Consider the following 18,535-nt stretch of genomic DNA (forward strand, 5'->3'; position numbering starts at 1 on the left):
AGAATGGAACTACACACAGGGTCAGTGTTAATGATTGGAACTACACACGGGGTCAGTGTTAGAGAATGGAACTACACACAGGGTCAGTGTTAGTGATTGGAACTACACACAGGGTCAGTGTTAGAGAATGGAACTACACACGGGGTCAGTGTTAGTGATTGGAACTACACACGGGGTCAGTGTTAGTGAATGGAACTACACACAGGGTCAGTGTTAGAGAATGGAACTACACACGGGGTCAGTGTTAGAGAATGGAACTACACACAGGGTCAGTGTTAGTGATTGGAACTACACACAGGGTCAGTGTTAGTGATTGGAACTACACACAGGGTCAGTGTTAGAGAATGGAACTACACACAGGGTCAGTGTTAGAGAATGGAACTACACACAGGGTCAGTGTTAGAGAATGGAACTACACACGGGGTCAGTGTTAGTGAATGGAACCACACACGGGGTCAGTGTTAGAGAATGGAACTACACACGGGGTCAGTGTTAGTGAATGGAACTACACACAGGGTCAGTGTTAGAGAATGGAACTACACACAGGGTCAGTGTTAGAGAATGGAACTACACACAGGGTCAGTGTTAGAGAATGGAACTACACACAGGGTCAGTGTTAGTGAATGGAACTACACACAGGGTCAGTGTTAGTGAATGGAACTACACACAGGGTCAGTGTTAGTGAATGGAACTACACACAGGGTCAGTGTTAGAGAATGGAACTACACACAGGGTCAGTGTTAGAGAATGGAACTACACACAGGGTCAGTGTTAGAGAATGGAACTACACACAGGGTCAGTGTTAGAGAATGGAACTACACACAGGGTCAGTGTTAGTGAATGGAACTACACACAGGGTCAGTGTTAGAGAATGGAACTACACACAGGGTCAGTGTTAGTGAATGGAACTACACACAGGGTCAGTGTTAGAGAATGGAACTACACACAGGGTCAGTGTTAGAGAATGGAACCACACACAGGGTCAGTGTTAGAGAATGGAACTACACACAGGGTCAGTGTTAGAGAATGGAACTACACACAGGGTCAGTGTTAGAGAATGGAACTACACACAGGGTCAGTGTTAGTGAATGGAACTACACACAGGGTCAGTGTTAGAGAATGGAACTACACACGGGGTCAGTGTTAGTGAATGGAACTACACACGGGGTCAGTGTTAGTGAATGGAACTACACACAGGGTCAGTGTTAGTGAATGGAACTACACACGGGGTCAGTGTTAGAGAATGGAACTACACACGGGGTCAGTGTTAGTGAATGGAACTACACACAGGGTCAGTGTTAGTGAATGGAACTACACACGGGGTCAGTGTTAGAGAATGGAACTACACACGGGGTCAGTGTTAGTGAATGGAACTACACACAGGGTCAGTGTTAGTGAATGGAACTACACACGGGGTCAGTGTTAGTGAATGGAACTACACACAGGGTCAGTGTTAGTGAATGGAACCACACACAGGGTCAGTGTTAGTGAATGGAACCACACACAGGGTCAGTGTTAGTGATTGGAACTACACACGGGGTCAGTGTTAGTGAATGGAACTACACACGGGGTCAGTGTTAGAGAATGGAACTACACACGGGGTCAGTGTTAGTGAATGGAACTACACACAGGGTCAGTGTTAGTGAATGGAACCACACACAGGGTCAGTGTTAGAGAATGGAACTACACACAGGGTCAGTGTTAGTGAATGGAACTACACACGGGGTCAGTGTTAGTGAATGGAAGTACACACAGGGTCAGTGTTAGTGAATGGAACCACACACAGGGTCAGTGTTAGAGAATGGAACTACACACAGGGTCAGTGTTAGTGAATGGAACCACACACAGGGTCAGTGTTAGAGAATGGAACTACACACGGGGTCAGTGTTAGTGATTGGAACTACACACAGGGTCAGTGTTAGAGAATGGAACTACACACGGGGTCAGTGTTCGAGAATGGAACTACACACGGGGTCAGTGTTAGAGAATGGAACTACACACGGGGTCAGTGTTAGAGAATGGAACTACACACGGGGTCAGTGTTAGTGATTGGAACTACACACAGGGTCAGTGTTAGAGAATGGAACTACACACGGGGTCAGTGTTAGTGATTGGAACTACACACAGGGTCAGTGTTAGAGAATGGAACTACACACGGGGTCAGTGTTAGTGAATGGAACTACACACAGGGTCAGTGTTAGTGATTGGAACTACACACAGGGTCAGTGTTAGTGATTGGAACTACACACGGGGTCAGTGTTAGAGAATGGAACTACACACAGGGTCAGTGTTAGTGATTGGAACTACACACGGGGTCAGTGTTAGAGAATGGAACTACACACAGGGTCAGTGTTAGTGATTGGAACTACACACAGGGTCAGTGTTAGAGAATGGAACTACACACGGGGTCAGTGTTAGTGATTGGAACTACACACGGGGTCAGTGTTAGTGAATGGAACTACACACAGGGTCAGTGTTAGAGAATGGAACTACACACGGGGTCAGTGTTAGAGAATGGAACTACACACAGGGTCAGTGTTAGTGATTGGAACTACACACAGGTTCAGTGTTAGTGATTGGAACTACACACAGGGTCAGTGTTAGAGAATGGAACTACACACAGGGTCAGTGTTAGAGAATGGAACTACACACAGGGTCAGTGTTAGAGAATGGAACTACACACGGGGTCAGTGTTAGTGAATGGAACTACACACAGGGTCAGTGTTAGAGAATGGAACTACACACAGGGTCAGTGTTAGAGAATGGAACTACACACAGGGTCAGTGTTAGAGAATGGAACTACACACAGGGTCAGTGTTAGAGAATGGAACTACACACAGGGTCAGTGTTAGTGAATGGAACTACACACAGGGTCAGTGTTAGAGAATGGAACTACACACAGGGTCAGTGTTAGAGAATGGAACTACACACAGGGTCAGTGTTAGAGAATGGAACTACACACGGGGTCAGTGTTAGAGAATGGAACTACACACGGGGTCAGTGTTAGTGAATGGAACTACACATAGGGTCAGTGTTAGAGAATGGAACTACACACGGGGTCAGTGTTAGTGAATGGAACTACACACAGGGTCAGTGTTAGAGAATGGAACTACACACAGGGTCAGTGTTAGAGAATGGAACTACACACAGGGTCAGTGTTAGTGAATGGAACTACACACGGGGTTATTGTTCGAGAATGGAACCACACACGGGGTCAGTGTTAGAGAATGGAACTACACACGGGGTCAGTGTTAGTGAATGGAACTACACACGGGGTTAGTGTTCGAGAATGGAACCACACACGGGGTCAGTGTTAGAGAATGGAACTACACACGGGGTCAGTGTTAGAGAATGGAACCACACACGGGGTTAGTGTTCGAGAATGGAACTACATGCGGGGTCAGTGTTAGAGAATGGAACTACACACGGGGTCAGTGTTAGTGAATGGAACTACACACAGGGTCAGTGTTAGAGAATGGAACTACACACGGGGTCAGTGTTAGAGAATGGAACTACACACGGGGTCAGTGTTAGAGAATGGAACTACACACGGGGTCAGTGTTAGTGAATGGGAGCATATAATGAGTCAATGGGACCGTACACTGTGTAATTAAAGGGATAGCCCAGTGGTGAGGGAGAGAATACCAGAGCCTGGTCCTCAGTTGCTTCCAAGCCTTTATTCACAGAGTTTCACACAACACCCACCACACCCCGGATCAGCTCTCTTCTTACTGGATACAAGAGAGTTCCCAATTGATAAGCACCACCTGAATACAATTAGCACTAATTGATATAAATCACATGGACACAATTAACATAAAGGGTCAGTGTTAGTGAAGGGGAGTGTGTGGTGGGTCAGTATTGGTGAAGGGGAGTGTGTGGTGGGTCAGTGTTGGTGAAGGGGAGTGTGTGGTGGGTCAGTGTTAGTGAAGGGGAGTGTGTGGTGGGTCAGTGTTTGTTAGTGAAGGGGAGTGTGTGGTGGGTCAGTGTTGGTGAAGGGGAGTGTGTGGTGGGTCAGTGTTGGTGAAGGGGAGTGTGTGGTGGGTCAGTGTTAGTGAAGGGGAGTGTGTGGTGGGTCAGTGTTAGTGAAGGGGAGTGTGTGGTGGGTCAGTGTTAGTGAAGGGGAGTGTGTGGTGGGTCAGTGTTAGTGAAGGGGAGTGTGTGGTGGGTCAGTGTTTGTTGGTGAAGGGGAGTGTGTGGTGGGTCAGTGTGGGTGAAGGGGAGTGTGTGGTGGGTCAGTGTTAGTGAAGGGGAGTGTGTGGTGGGTCAGTGTTGGTGAAGGGGAGTGTGTGGTGGGTCAGTGTTGGTGAAGGGGAGTGTGTGGTGGGTCAGTGTGGGTGAAGGGGAGTGTGTGGTGGGTCAGTGTTAGTGAAGGGGAGTGTGTGGTGGGTCAGTGTGGGTGAAGGGGAGTGTGTGGTGGGTCAGTGTTGGTGAAGGGGAGTGTGTGGTGGGTCAGTGTTAGTGAAGGGGAGTGTGTGGTGGGTCAGTGTTAGTGAAGGGGAGTGTGTGGTGGGTCAGTGTTGGTGAAGGGGAGTGTGTGGTGGGTCAGTGTTGGTGAAGGGGAGTGTGTGGTGGGTCAGTGTTGGTGAAGGGGAGTGTGTGGTGGGTCAGTGTTGGTGAAGGGGAGTGTGTGGTGGGTCAGTGTTGGTGAAGGGGAGTGTGTGGTGGGTCAGTGTTTGTTAGTGAAGGGGAGTGTGTGGTGGGTCAGTGTTAGTGAAGGGGAGTGTGTGGTGGGTCAGTGTTGGTGAAGGGGAGTGTGTGGTGGGTCAGTGTTGGTGAAGGGGAGTGTGTGGTGGGTCAGTGTTGGTGAAGGGGAGTGTGTGGTGGGTCAGTGTTGGTGAAGGGGAGTGTGTGGTGGGTCAGTGTTGGTGAAGGGGAGTGTGTGGTGGGTCAGTGTTTGTTAGTGAAGGGGAGTGTGTGGTGGGTCAGTGTTAGTGAAGGGGAGTGTGTGGTGGGTCAGTGTTGGTGAAGGGGAGTGTGTGGTGGGTCAGTGTTGGTGAAGGGGAGTGTGTGGTGGGTCAGTGTTGGTGAAGGGGAGTGTGTGGTGGGTCAGTGTTGGTGAAGGGGAGTGTGTGGTGGGTCAGTGTTAGTGAAGGGGAGTGTGTGGTGGGTCAGTGTTAGTGAAGGGGAGTGTGTGGTGGGTCAGTGTTAGTGAAGGGGAGTGTGTGGTGGGTCAGTGTTGGTGAAGGGGAGTGTGTGGTGGGTCAGTGTTAGTGAAGGGGAGTGTGTGGTGGGTCAGTGTTGGTGAAGGGGAGTGTGTGGTGGGTCAGTGCAGGTCCATGGGCACCAGTTGGAGGGTCTCTCACTGTATACATCGTATAATTCATTTTATGACTGATTTCAGCACGATGAGAACCATGCTGAACTTGGGGATATACATGACAGTGTGGTGAAGCTGCTCAATCTCTGGGATTCGCCCTCAATCAATATTCTCAACACGTTCCCTTTTCTCCAGGTAAGAAAGAAGGAAGATCTTACTTTATCCTCACTGACTCTAACACAGGGTTCTCAGCGCACATGGTGCAGGGCACCGCACAATCTACAAAACGGCCTCTCTCTCTCTCTCTCTTTCTCTCCCGCCAAAAACCATGGCCCCCCCTTGAAATTCCTGGGCCTGTGAGAGCAGAACAAGGAGGAGGCTTGTGTGGGGAGGTCGGAATTAGGGATGGGACGTGGTCCTGCTCGGTCCCTATACCTGTTTGTAACTTCTGAACCCCCTGACTCCCCAGCATCACTCAGAGGCAGGAGAGGTGGGAAATGTTTACCCGCCTGAAATCCCGGCCAATTCCGCCTTTCCCGCAGCCGAGTTAAAGTCCACCCTGGCATGAAGCAAGTGTGCTCAGGTGGTGGAGGATGCCCAGGGCAATTACCATTGGGGAAGTCTCGACAGATTGATTGCCCGAAACAGCGCCAGCTCTTCTGAAGGAGCACCAAACTTCCACTCCAATTTTCCTTCTCCCCCCTCCCTGCCCCAGCACCCCCCCACTCCCCCCCACAACCCTCTAGCGGGTTTGGATCCCCAGGAATCACCGTAGACGCTGCTGGCACCTACCCCATCTTTTGATAATGACCATGTCCCTGGGATTTGAGATTGGGTCACCACGTTTGCAGCTCGAAGCCCCACCCTGGTCATTTGGCCCATATATGCAGAATGGCCTTTCCTTTTATTCTCCTCCAATTCTCCCCTCCCTTCCCTCTCCTCCCCTGGAGGCAGTGCCCCAATGCTAGGGGAGCCTCTGGGCACCTCGCTTGAGTGGCCAGTCTTTCTACAGCTAGACTTCAATGGAAATAAAAATCGGGGAGAGATGGAAAACAGGGCAGCTGATTATCTATCAACTGTTTCACACCATTACACAGAGTCACAATCTACCCCCGATGTCTGTAAATAACACTGGAGTCTCATGCACTGGATGTCTGTAAATAACACTGGACTCGCTTGCACTGGATGTCTGTAAATAACACTGGACTCGCTTGCACTGGATGTCTGTAAATAACACTGGGGTCTCATGCACTGGATGTCTGTAAATAACACTGGGGTCTCATGAACTGGATGTCTGTAAATAACACTGGGGTCTCATGAACTGGATGTCTGTAAATAACACTGGAGTCTCATGCACTGGATGTCTGTAAATAACATTGGGGTCTCATGCACTGGATGTCTGTAAATAACGCTGGGGTCTCATGCACTGGATGTCTGTAAATAACGCTGGGGTCTCATGCACTGGATGTCTGTAAATAACACTGGAGTCTCATGCACTGGATGTCTGTAAATAACACTGGTGTTCCATGCACTGGATGTCTGTAAACAACACTGGCGTTCCATGCACTGGATGTCTGTAAATAACACTGGGGTCTTATGCACTGGATGTCCATGAATAGCACTGGAGTCTCATGCACTGGATGTCTGTAAATAACACTGGTGTTCCATGCACTGGATGTCTGTAAATAACACTGGCGTTCCATGCACTGGATGTCTGTAAATAACACTGGGGTCTCATGCACTGGATGTCCGTGAATAGCACTGGAGTCTCATTCACTGGATGTCTGTAAATAACACTGGAGTCTCATGCACTGGATGTCTGTAAATAACACTGGTGTTCCATGCACTGGATGTCTGTAAATAACACTGGGGTCTCATGCACTGGATGTCCGTGAATAGCGCTGGAGTCTCATTCACTGGATGTCTGTAAATAACACTGGACTCGCTTGCACTGGATGTCTGTAAATAACACTGGACTCGCTTGCACTGGATGTCTGTAAATAACACTGGGGTCTCATGCACTGGATGTCTGTAAATAACACTGGGGTCTCATGAACTGGATGTCTGTAAATAACACTGGGGTCTCATGAACTGGATGTCTGTAAATAACACTGGAATCTCATGCACTGGATGTCTGTAAATAACATTGGGGTCTCATGCACTGGATGTCTGTAAATAACGCTGGGGGTCTCATGCACTGGATGTCTGTAAATAACACTGGAGTCTCATGCACTGGATGTCTGTAAATAACACTGGTGTTCCATGCACTGGATGTCTGTAAACAACACTGGCGTTCCATGCACTGGATGTCTGTAAATAACACTGGGGTCTTATGCACTGGATGTCCATGAATAGCACTGGAGTCTCATGCACTGGATGTCTGTAAATAACACTGGAGTCTCATGCACTGGATGTCTGTAAATAACACTGGTGTTCCATGCACTGGATGTCTGTAAATAACACTGGGGTCTCATGCACTGGATGTCCGTGAATAGCGCTGGAGTCTCATTCACTGGATGTCTGTAAATAACACTGGAGTCTCATGCACTGGATGTCTGTAAATAACACTGGTGTTCCATGCACTGGATGTCTGTAAATAACACTGGGGTCTTATGCACTGGATGTCCATGAATAGCACTGGAGTCTCATGCACTGGATGTCTGTAAATAACACTGGAGTCTCATGCACTGGATGTCTGTAAATAACACTGGTGTTCCATGCACTGGATGTCTGTAAATAACACTGGGGTCTCATGCACTGGATGTCCGTGAATAGCGCTGGAGTCTCATTCACTGGATGTCTGTAAATAACACTGGAGTCTCATGTCCTTCTTTCATGTGCTTCTCATTAGAATTTTCCTAATTCAGCATGGAAAGACTTTCTGAAGGCAGTGGAGAAACGAGACATCTTTGTCCGACAGCAGATTCAGAGACACAAGGTGAGTGAGCACGTCTACAGCACTGCCCAGGCTGAAATATTTCCTGCAGGCTTCTGAGACCGCGACTGGAATTTCCTGAGACCCCCCCCCACGTCACCAGAGGGTGGGGGATGGTGGGGGAGGGGCCTCTCACGCGGTGAGCGGCCTATCAGAAAAGCACGGTTGTAGTGCCTGCGATTGTCTACCCATTAACGTCAACAGAAGCAAAATCATGGACAGCGCCACCCAGATTTTCCAGTAAGTCTCTCTCTGCTCGGGGGGGTCTCAGAAAATTCCACCCCTAATTTTGATTTCTGCAAGAAGTCAGGTGGCTGTCTAGTGATTAATTGCTTCTGCTCAGTGCGATGGCACTCAGAGTGCGGGAGTGGGAACGTTTCCATTCTGCGGCCCAGTGTTGGCATTCCAAGATTCCCGGTCCCATTGACAAGGTACGTTCGATACGAGGTAAAGACCATTCTTCTCTGCCCAAACAGTGAACTCAAGCCCAAGTTGAGGTTGGAGATCAGCCATGATCTGATTGAATGGCGGAGCAGGCTCGAGGGGCCGGATGGCCTACTCCTGCTCCCATTTCTTACGTTCTTATGAGTCTCAGGAGAGAGCATCGGGTGTAGTCGTAGAGATAAAAATGAACCAAACCCAGTGTAAGTAAGAAATATTGTGACTTCTCTTCATGCCAGCCCAGATCGATGGCAGGAAAGAAAGATCTTGCATTTATATATCACCTTTCACAACCTCAGGATGTCCCAAAGCGCTTTACAGCCAATGAAGTACTTTCTTGAAGTGTGCTCACTGTTGTAACGTAGGAAACACGGCAGCCAATTTGCGCACAGCAAGATCCCACAAACAGCAATGTGATAATGACCAGATAATCTGTTTTAGTGATGTCGGTTGAGGGATAAATATTGGCCCCAGGACACCGTGGAGATCTCCCCCTGCTCGTCTACAAAATAGTGCCATGGGATATTTTACATCTGCCTGAGAGGGGCAGAGGGGGCCTCGGTTTAACGTCTCATCTGAAAGACGGCACCTCTGACAGTGCAGCACTCCCTCAGTACTGCACTGGGAGTGTCGGCCTGGATTATGTGCTCAAGTCTCTGGAGTGGGGACTCAAACCCATGACCTTCTGACCTAGGGGCGAGGGTGAGAGAGTGCTGCCCACTGAGACATGGCTGGCAGCTATGGTAGTGAAAGTCTTCTGAGCCTGCCAGCTGTAAGATGTGAAATGACTATTGGGCAGACTGACTGCCCAGACATGGCATTAATTGACAATGTCACCCAACCAGCTTCAGGGTGGCTGGGGTGGAGTTTGGAAAACAAATGTCCCACTGGTTGCAGTAGGGGGCGCTCTTCTGGGGTTGGACGGGGGGGCGGGGGGGGTTGAAACTCTTTGTTGGGGCCAAGTTGAGGGAGCTTTACTCTGCATCTGGCGAAGCTGGAGCAGACCCGGGAATCGTATCTCCCGGATTTCAGCCGATCTTCCGCTAAAGCTACGACAATGGACTTTGAGGTCCCCGGCAGGAATTCCCCCCCCCCTGACTGCCCCAGTGATAAGAGAAGATAAAGAGTATGAGTAATTACACATGATACTGGCTCAATAAAAGAAGGGATTGGAACAGTTTGTCAGAATAATTAATACGAGGGAATGAAAGTATCTGGGCTAAAACGGACTGGGAAAAAAATTATTCCATTGTCCCAGGATCTGTCCTGAGTCAGCACATTAAAAAAATTCATTCACGGGATGTGGGCGTCGCTGGCGAGGCCGGCATTTATTGCCCATCCCTAATTGCCCTCGAGAAGGTGGTGGTGAGCCGCCTTCTTGAACCGCTGCAGTCCGTGTGGTGAAGGTTCTCCCACAGTGCTGTTCGGAAGGGAGTTCCAGGATTTTGACCCAGCGACGATGAAGGAACGGCCGATATATTTCCAAGTCGGGACGGTGTGTGACTTGGAGGGGAACGTGCAGGTGGTGTTGTTCCCATGTGCCTGCTGCTCTTGTCCTTCTAGGTGGTGGAGGTTGCGGGTTTGGGAGGTTACATTAAAAGCTTTGTGTTATAGGAGACATATCAGAAGGGGAAGATTCGAGATATCACAGATGCAATGATGAAGTACTTCTGGGACCAAGAGAAAGGCACTTCAGATTTGGGGGAGATCACAGAGGAACATATTCATATGGCAATTGTGGACCTGTTTGTTGGTGGCATGGAAACTACAGCTTCCTTCTTAGGCTGGGCAATTGCCTTTCTGATTCATCGGCCAGAGGTGAGTGACAGCCCATAAATTATACAGCACGTGTTCAAAGCAAAGGTGTCATCTCCCGCGGTCCCGTCAGTCCAACCGTTCAAGGCAAGGCAACTTGAAACTGCTGTAACGCACATGCAACAAAGTCAATCCCAACTCAGAGAGAGGGGATGAAGATTCTCCTCTTTTCAATGTTCCTCTGCTCCACCACACTCAGTCTTTGTGGTGACTTTTTACAGTGTGCTGTAGTGATACAATGTAAGTTCATGACCCCCATTATTCTCCTCGGAGAAAGTGTCTTACTGTTTGGGGGGGCCGGGGCGGGCAGATGGGGAGACATTAAGTGAAAACAAGTAGGGAGGGGAGAGCAGAAGGCATGTCAGCGTGTGACTCCTGTCAATCACAACCATGTCAACACGTGACAGTCTGGTCAACCGTGTCAACACGTGACAGTCTGGTCAACCATGTCACGGAGGGATTTGAAAACAAGGATGAGAATTTTAAATCGAGACGTTCCCAGACCGGGAGCCAGTGTAAGTCAGTGAGCACAGGGGGGTGATGGGTGAACGGGACTTGGTGCGAGTTAGGATACGGGCAGCAGAGTTTTGGATGAGCTCAAGTTTATGGAGGGTGGAAGATGGGAGGCCGGCCAGGAGAGCATTGGAATAATCCAGTCTGGGGTTAACAAAGGCACGGATGAGGGCTTCAGCAGCAGATGAGCTGAGGCCGGGGCGGAGACGGGCGATGTTACGGAGGTGGGAGTAGGCGGTCTTGGTGATGGAGCGGATATGGGGTCAGAAGCTCATCTCAGGGTCAAATAGGACGCCAAGGTTGTGAACGGTCTGGTTCAGCCTCAGACAGAGGCCGGGGAGAGGGATGGAGTCGGTGGCGAGGGAATGGAGTTTTTGAAGGAGACCAAAGACAATGGCTTCGGTCTTCCCAATATTTAGTTGGAGGAAATTTTTGCTCATCCAGTACTGGATGTTGGACCAGAAATGAGAGACAGTGGAGGGGTCGAGGGAGGTGGTGGTGAGGTAGAGCTGGGTGTCAGCGTACATGTGAAACCTGACGTCGTGTTTTCGGATGATGTCACTGGGGAGCAACATGTAGATGAGAAATAGGAGAGGGCCAAGGATAGATCATTGGGGACTCTACAGGTAACGGTGCAGGAGAGGGAAGAGACGCCATTGCAGGAGATTCTCTGGCTATGACTGGATGGATAAGAATGGAACCAGGTGAGTTCAGCTGGACGACGGAGGAGAGGGGTTGGAGGAGGATGGTGTGGTCGACCGTGTCAGAGGCTGGAGACAGGTGGAGAAGGATTAGGAGCGATAGTTTACCATCGTCATAGTCACATAGGATGTAATTTGTGACTTTGATAAGGGCCGTTTCAGTACTGTGGCAAGGGCAGAAACCTGATTGGAGAGATTCAAACATGGAGTTGCAGGAAAGATGGGTACAGATTTGGGAGGTGACCACACATTCAAGGACTTTGGAGAGAAAAGGGAGGTTGGAGATGGGGCAGTAGTTTGCAAGGACAGAGGGGTCAAGGATGGTTTTTTTGAGGAGGTGGGTGATTGAGCAGATTTGAAGGGGAGGGGGACAGTACCAGAGGAGATACTGTTAACAATATTAGCTAATATAAGGGCCAGGAAGGGAAGTTGGGTGGTCAGCAGTTTGGTGGGAATAGGGTCGAGGGAGCAGGAGGTGGGTCTCATGGTCAAGCCAGGTTTCCGTCAAGGCCATGCTGTCGATGCAATCATCCACAATAAGCTCATGGATGGCAAGGGCCTTGTTCACAAGTGAACGGACATTCGGGAGGGAGATGCAGAGAGGGGCGGTGAGAGCTGACCCACTGGCAGAGTTCACAGGGTCAGCGCTGGGAGGGGTGAGTAGGACGGGAAGGAGATTGGCAAGGTTAGACCCCAGCTAACCAGTGATACTGTGGTCAACCATGTCAACACGTGACACTCTGGTCAACACATGACACTCTGGTCAACATGTGACAGTCCGGTCAACCATGTCAACACGTGACAGTCTGGTCAACCATGTCAACACATGACACTCTGGTCAACACGTGACAGTCCGGTCAACACGTGACAGTCCGGTCAACCGTGTCAACACGTGACACTCTGGTCAACACGTGACAGTCCGGTCAACCGTGTCAACACGTGACACTCTGGTCAACACGTGACAGTCCGGTCAACCGTGTCAACACGTGACACTCTGGTCAACACGTGACAGTCCGGTCAACCGTGTCAACACGTGACACTCTGGTCAACACGTGACAGTCCGGTCAACCGTGTCAACACGTGACACTCTGGTCAACACGTGACAGTCCGGTCAACCGTGTCAACACGTGACACTCTGGTCAACACGTGACAGTCCGGTCAACCGTGTCAACACGTGACACTCTGGTCAACACGTGACAGTCCGGTCAACCATGTCAACACGTGACACTCTGGTCAACACGTGACACTCTGGTCAACGCGTGACAGTCCGGTCAACGCGTGACAGTCCGGTCAACACGTGACAGTCCGGTCAACGCGTGACACTCCGGTCAACGCGTGACACTCCGGTCAACGCGTGACACTCCGGTCAACACGTGACACTCCGGTCAACGCGTGACAGTCCGGTCAACACGTGACACTCCGGTCAACACGTGACACTCCGGTCAACGCGTGACAGTCTGGTCAACGCGTGACACTCCGGTCAACGCGTGACAGTCTGGTCAACGCGTGACAGTCCGGTCAACGCGTGACACTCCGGTCAACACGTGACAATGCGTGACACTCTGGTCAACACGTGACAGTCTGGTCAACACGTGACAATGCGTGACAGTCCGGTCAACCCCTTTAATAAGATCCACCGTTGTCTTTTCAGATTCAGGACAGAATTTATCGTGAAATCTGCGACATTGTCGGAGACGACCGATACCCGACGTACGCTGACAGGAAGAAGCTGCTGCTCCTTAATGCCACCATTGCAGAGGTTCTGCGCCTGAGACCCATAGTCCCTCTGTCCATGATGCACCGTACGACCTGCGACACAAGGTATCTCCACCTCCCAGCCAGTCAACTCCTGCTCAATTCCTATGTCATTTTCTGCAGTGACTTTGGTTGCTATCCCCCACCATCCCATGACTGAGAGGGTTGGCAGGGTCTTTGGAGCTTTGCCGGGCTTTACTTTCTAGGCAGAGGGAAAGCAGATTGAACAGAAATATTCATTACACAACTCAAAGGGATGGAGAGACGGGTCTCAGTGACAAACCAATTTACTGCGTTACTTGTGTGTTCTGTAGGATGCAGAAAAACATAAGGCAAAGGATTATGATTGGCTCAAAGGTAGACCAAGACACTTCTAAATGGCTCAAATTTCCCAGGAACCAACTGAAAAGAACATGTGACCACTATCCCACAGCCCTATTGGTTCAAAAATTGGAATTAATCAGAAAATCTTTTATCTCATGGGCTCAGACCTTACCCGAACCCATCAACAGTGTGAGAGAGAAAGGAGGGCATGAAGGAGGGAGGGATAGGTGGACCGAGGAGGAGAGAGGGAAATGAAGGGAAGGATGGGTGGCCGGAGGAGGAGAGAGGGAAATGAAGGGAGGGATGGGTCGACCAAGGAGGAGAGAGGGAAATGAAGGGAAGGATAGGTGGCCGGAGGAGGAGAGAGGGAAATGAAGGGAAGGATGGGTGGACGGAGGAGGAGAGAGGGAAATGAAGGGAAGGATGGGTGGACGGAGGAGGAGAGAGGGAAATGAAGGGAAGGATGGGTGGACGGAGGAGGAGAGAGGGAAATGAAGGGAAGGATGGGTGGACGGAGGAGGAGAGAGGGAAATGAAGGGAAGGATGGGTCGACCGAGGAGGAGAGAGGGAAATGAAGGGAGGGATAGGGGGCCGGAGGAGGAGAGAGGGAAATGAAGGGAGGGATGGGTGGACCGAGGAGGAGAGAGGGAAATGAAGGGAGGGATGGGTCGACCGAGGAGGAGAGAGGGAAATGAAGGGAAGGATGGGTGGCCGGAGGAGGAGAGAGGGAAATGAAGGGAAGGATGGGTCGACCGAGGAGGAGAGAGGGAAATGAAGGGAAGGATAGGGGGCCGGAGGAGGAGAGAGGGAAATGAAGGGAGGGATAGGGGGCCGGAGGAGGAGAGAGGGAAATGAAGGGAGGGATGGGTCGACCAAGGAGGAGAGAGGGAAATGAAGGGAGGGATGGGTGGACGGAGGAGGAGAGAGGGAAATGAAGGGAAGGATGGGTGGCCGGAGGAGGAGAGAGGGAAATGAAGGGAAGGATGGGTGGCCGGAGGAGGAGAGAGGGAAATGAAGGGAAGGATGATGGCAGAAAGGAAAGAAAGAAGAAAGAAAGTCCTGCATTTCTACAGCGCCTTTCATGACCTCAGGATGTGCCAAAGCGCTTTACAGCCAATGAAGTACATTTTGACGTGTAGTCACTGTTGTAATGTAGGAAACACAGGAGCCAAATTGTGCACAGCAAGATCCCAAAACAGCAATGTGATAAATGATCAGATAATCTGTTTTAGTGATGTTGGTTGAGGGATAAATATTGTCCAGGACACCGGGGAGAACTAGTGGCCGTGGGATCTTTTACATCCACCTGAGAGGGCAGACGGGGCCTCGGTTTAACATCTCATCTGAAAGTCGGCCCCTCCGACGGTGCAGCGCTCCCTCGGTACTGACCCTCCGACAGTGCACCGCTCCCTCGGTACTGACCCTCCGACAGTGCAGCGCTCCCTCGGTACTGACCCTCCGACAGTGCAGCGCTCCCTCGGTACTGACCCTCCGACAGTGCAGCACTCCCTCAGTACTGACCCTCCGACAGTGCAGCTCTCCCTCACTACTGATCCTCCGACAGTGCAGCGCTCCCTCAGTACTGACCCTCCGACAGTGCAGCTCTCCCTCAGTACTGACCCTCCGACAGTGCAGCGCTCCCTCAGTACTGACCCTCCGACAGTGCAGCACTCCCTCAGTACTGACCCTCCGACAGTGCAGCGCTCCCTCAGTAACGACCCTCCGACAGTGCAGCGCTCCCTCAGTACTGACCCTCCGACAGTGCGGCGCTCCCTCAGTACTGACCCTCCGACAGTGCGGCGCTCCCTCAGTACTGACCCTCCGACAGTGCAGCGCTCCCTCAGTACTGACCCTCCGACAGTGCGGCGCTCCCTCAGTACTGACCCTCCGACAGTGCGGCGCTCCCTCAGTACTGACCCTCCGACAGTGCGGCGCTCCCTCAGTACTGACCCTCCGACAGTGCGGCGCTCCCTCAGTACTGACCCTCCGACAGTACAGCGCTCCCTCGGTACTGACCCTCCAACAGTGCGGCGCTCCCTCAGTACTGACCCTCCGACAGTACAGCACTCCCTCAGTGAAATGTCAGTCGAGGTGGTGAACCCGAATGCTGGGATGGAATTTGAACGATAATCATTGATTCATAGATAAGAGTTTGACCAACAAATTCAAGATCACTTATGTCGCTCTTGTCAAGTGGGAAAGCATTGAAACAAAATACCTTGGGTAACAAATCATCACCGACCGACCGTCCCCTCCACTCACCGACCGACCGTCCCCTCCACTCACCGACCGACCGTCCCCTCCACTCACCGACCGACCGTCCCCTCCACTCACCGACCGACCGTCCCCTCCACTCACCGACCGACCGTCCCCTCCACTCACCGACCGACCGTCCCCTCCACTCACCGACCGACCGTCCCCTCCACAGCACTTTCAAACAATGGCTTAATTGATAGACAAAAATACAAAATTGATGGGCCGGAAACACCAGCCCGAGAGAGAGGGAGCCGCACAAATCAACACTTCCTCCCCCGCTCCGCCCCCCCCACAGACCCCCCCCACTCACCCCCCACTCCCCCCCCCCCCACTCACCCCCCACTCCCCCCCACTCCCCCCCCCACTCCCCCCCCCCCACTCCCCCCCCCACTCCCCCCCCACACTCACCCCCCACTCCCCCCCCCCACTCTCCCCCCACACTCACCCCCCCACACTCACCCCCCACACTCACCCCCCCACACTCACCCCCCCCACACTCACCCCCCCCACTCCCCCCCCACTCTCCCCCCACACTCACCCCCCCACACTCACCCCCCCCACACTCACCCCCCCACTCCCCCCCCACACTCACCCCCCCACACTCCCCCCCCACACTCACCCCCCCCCACACTCACCCCCCCACACTCACCCCCCCCACACTCACCCCCCCCACTCCCCCCCCACTCTCCCCCCACACTCACCCCCCCACACTCACCCCCCCCACTCCCCCCCCACACTCCCCCCCCACACTCACCCCCCCCACACTCCCCCCCCCCCCCCCACCTCCCCCCCAGAGGCAAATATAACAGAGAATAAACTCAGGGCCAATGAGGGACGAGTCGCTCAGTGACCCCCCCCCTCTCCGAGCCCCTCGGGCGGTGAAACCTCCTCCACTTTCCCCGGGACCGAGTTTGATATTTTCCGGTGCCGAGTCTCCTTTGAGTCGATTTAATTGGTGTTTTTCTCAGTGTTGCAGGTTATTTTATTGAGAAGGGAACGAACGTGATCCCGAACCTGTTCGGAGCTCATCACGACGAACGGAAATGGAGCGATCCCACTCGATTCAGGCCAGGTAAAGATCAATGGGCAATGGATTGAACCGATCCCACTCGATTCAGGCCAGGTAAAGATCAACGGGCAATGGATTGAACCGATCCCACTCGATTCAGGCCAGGTAAAGATCAATGGGCAATGGATTGAACCGATCCCACTCGATTCAGGCCAGGTAAAGATCAATGGGCAATGGATTGAACCGATCCCACTCGATTCAGGCCAGGTAAAGATCAACGGGCAATGGATTGAACCGATCCCACTCGATTCAGGCCAGGTAAAGATCAACGGGCAATGGATTGAACCGATCCCACTCGATTCAGGCCAGGTAAAGATCAATGGGCAATGGATTGAACCGATCCCACTCGATTCAGGCCAGGTAAAGATCAACGGGCAATGGATTGAACCGATCCCACTCGATTCAGGCCAGGTAAAGATCAATGGGCAATGGATTGAACCGATCCCACTCGATTCAGGCCAGGTAAAGATCAACGGGCAATGGATTGAACCGATCCCACTCGATTCAGGCCAGGTAAAGATCAACGGGCAATGGATTGAACCGATCCCACTCGATTCAGGCCAGGTAAAGATCAATGGGCAATGGATTGAACCGATCCCACTCGATTCAGGCCAGGTAAAGATCAACGGGCAATGGATTGAACCGATCCCACTCGATTCAGGCCAGGTAAAGATCAATGGGCAATGGATTGAACCGATCCCACTCGATTCAGGCCAGGTAAAGATCAACGGGCAATGGATTGAACACGATCCCACTCGATTCAGGCCAGGTAAAGATCAATGGGCAATGGATTGAACACGATCCCACTCGATTCAGACCAGGTAAAGATCAACGGGCAATGGATTGAACCGATCCCACTCGATTCAGACCAGGTAAAGATCAATGAGCAATGGATTGAACCGATCCCACTCGATTCAGACCAGGTAAAGATCAATGGGCAATGGATTGAACACGATCCCACTCGATTCAGGCCAGGTAAAGATCAATGGGCAATGGATTGAACCGATCCAACTCAATTCAGACCAGGTGAAGCTCAATGAGCAATGGATTGAACTGATCCAACACAATTCAGACCAGGTAAAGATCAATGGGCAATGGATTGGGACTGGCCCAATAGATTTCAGTGCAGGTAAAGATCAATAGCTGTAGTTGAGAAAGTGGAGAATTTTCTGTGAACTGAGGGTTGATTTGTTTTGCTGACCACAGAACGTTTCTTGGAGACAGCTGATGCTGAGAGGACCATGAGGAACGTGATCACGTTCGGGGCTGGTGCCAGGTTGTGTATGGGCGAGGCCATTGCGCGAATGGAAACCTTCTTTTTCATGGCGTACCTCCTGAAGGATTTTCAGTTCCTGCCGGCCGAGGCTGGCCAGCTCCCGGATCTGCATGGGGTGCTTGGATTCCTGCTGAAAGTGAAACCCTATCGTATGATGATCATACCCAGACCAAGCCGCCAGCACTATTGA

The 18,535-nt window shown here is 51.6% G+C and overlaps 1 protein-coding gene across 1 annotated transcript in view; it reads left to right on the forward strand.

Moving 5' to 3' along the window:
- The window catches only part of cyp21a2 (cytochrome P450, family 21, subfamily A, polypeptide 2), a 36,520-nt gene extending 17,985 nt beyond the window's left edge, over positions 1–18,535 (forward strand). Inside the window, exons 5-10 of the mRNA XM_067973744.1 lie at positions 5,345–5,455; positions 8,112–8,198; positions 10,251–10,454; positions 13,317–13,486; positions 16,969–17,072; positions 18,276–18,535. Of these exons, the coding sequence (XP_067829845.1) occupies positions 5,345–5,455; positions 8,112–8,198; positions 10,251–10,454; positions 13,317–13,486; positions 16,969–17,072; positions 18,276–18,535 (936 nt within the window). The remainder of the gene's footprint in view (positions 1–5,344; positions 5,456–8,111; positions 8,199–10,250; positions 10,455–13,316; positions 13,487–16,968; positions 17,073–18,275) is intronic.

This window comes from Heptranchias perlo, chromosome 39 (genome assembly GCF_035084215.1).
Source record: "Heptranchias perlo isolate sHepPer1 chromosome 39, sHepPer1.hap1, whole genome shotgun sequence".
In the NCBI taxonomy this organism is placed as follows: Eukaryota; Metazoa; Chordata; class Chondrichthyes; order Hexanchiformes; family Hexanchidae; genus Heptranchias; species Heptranchias perlo.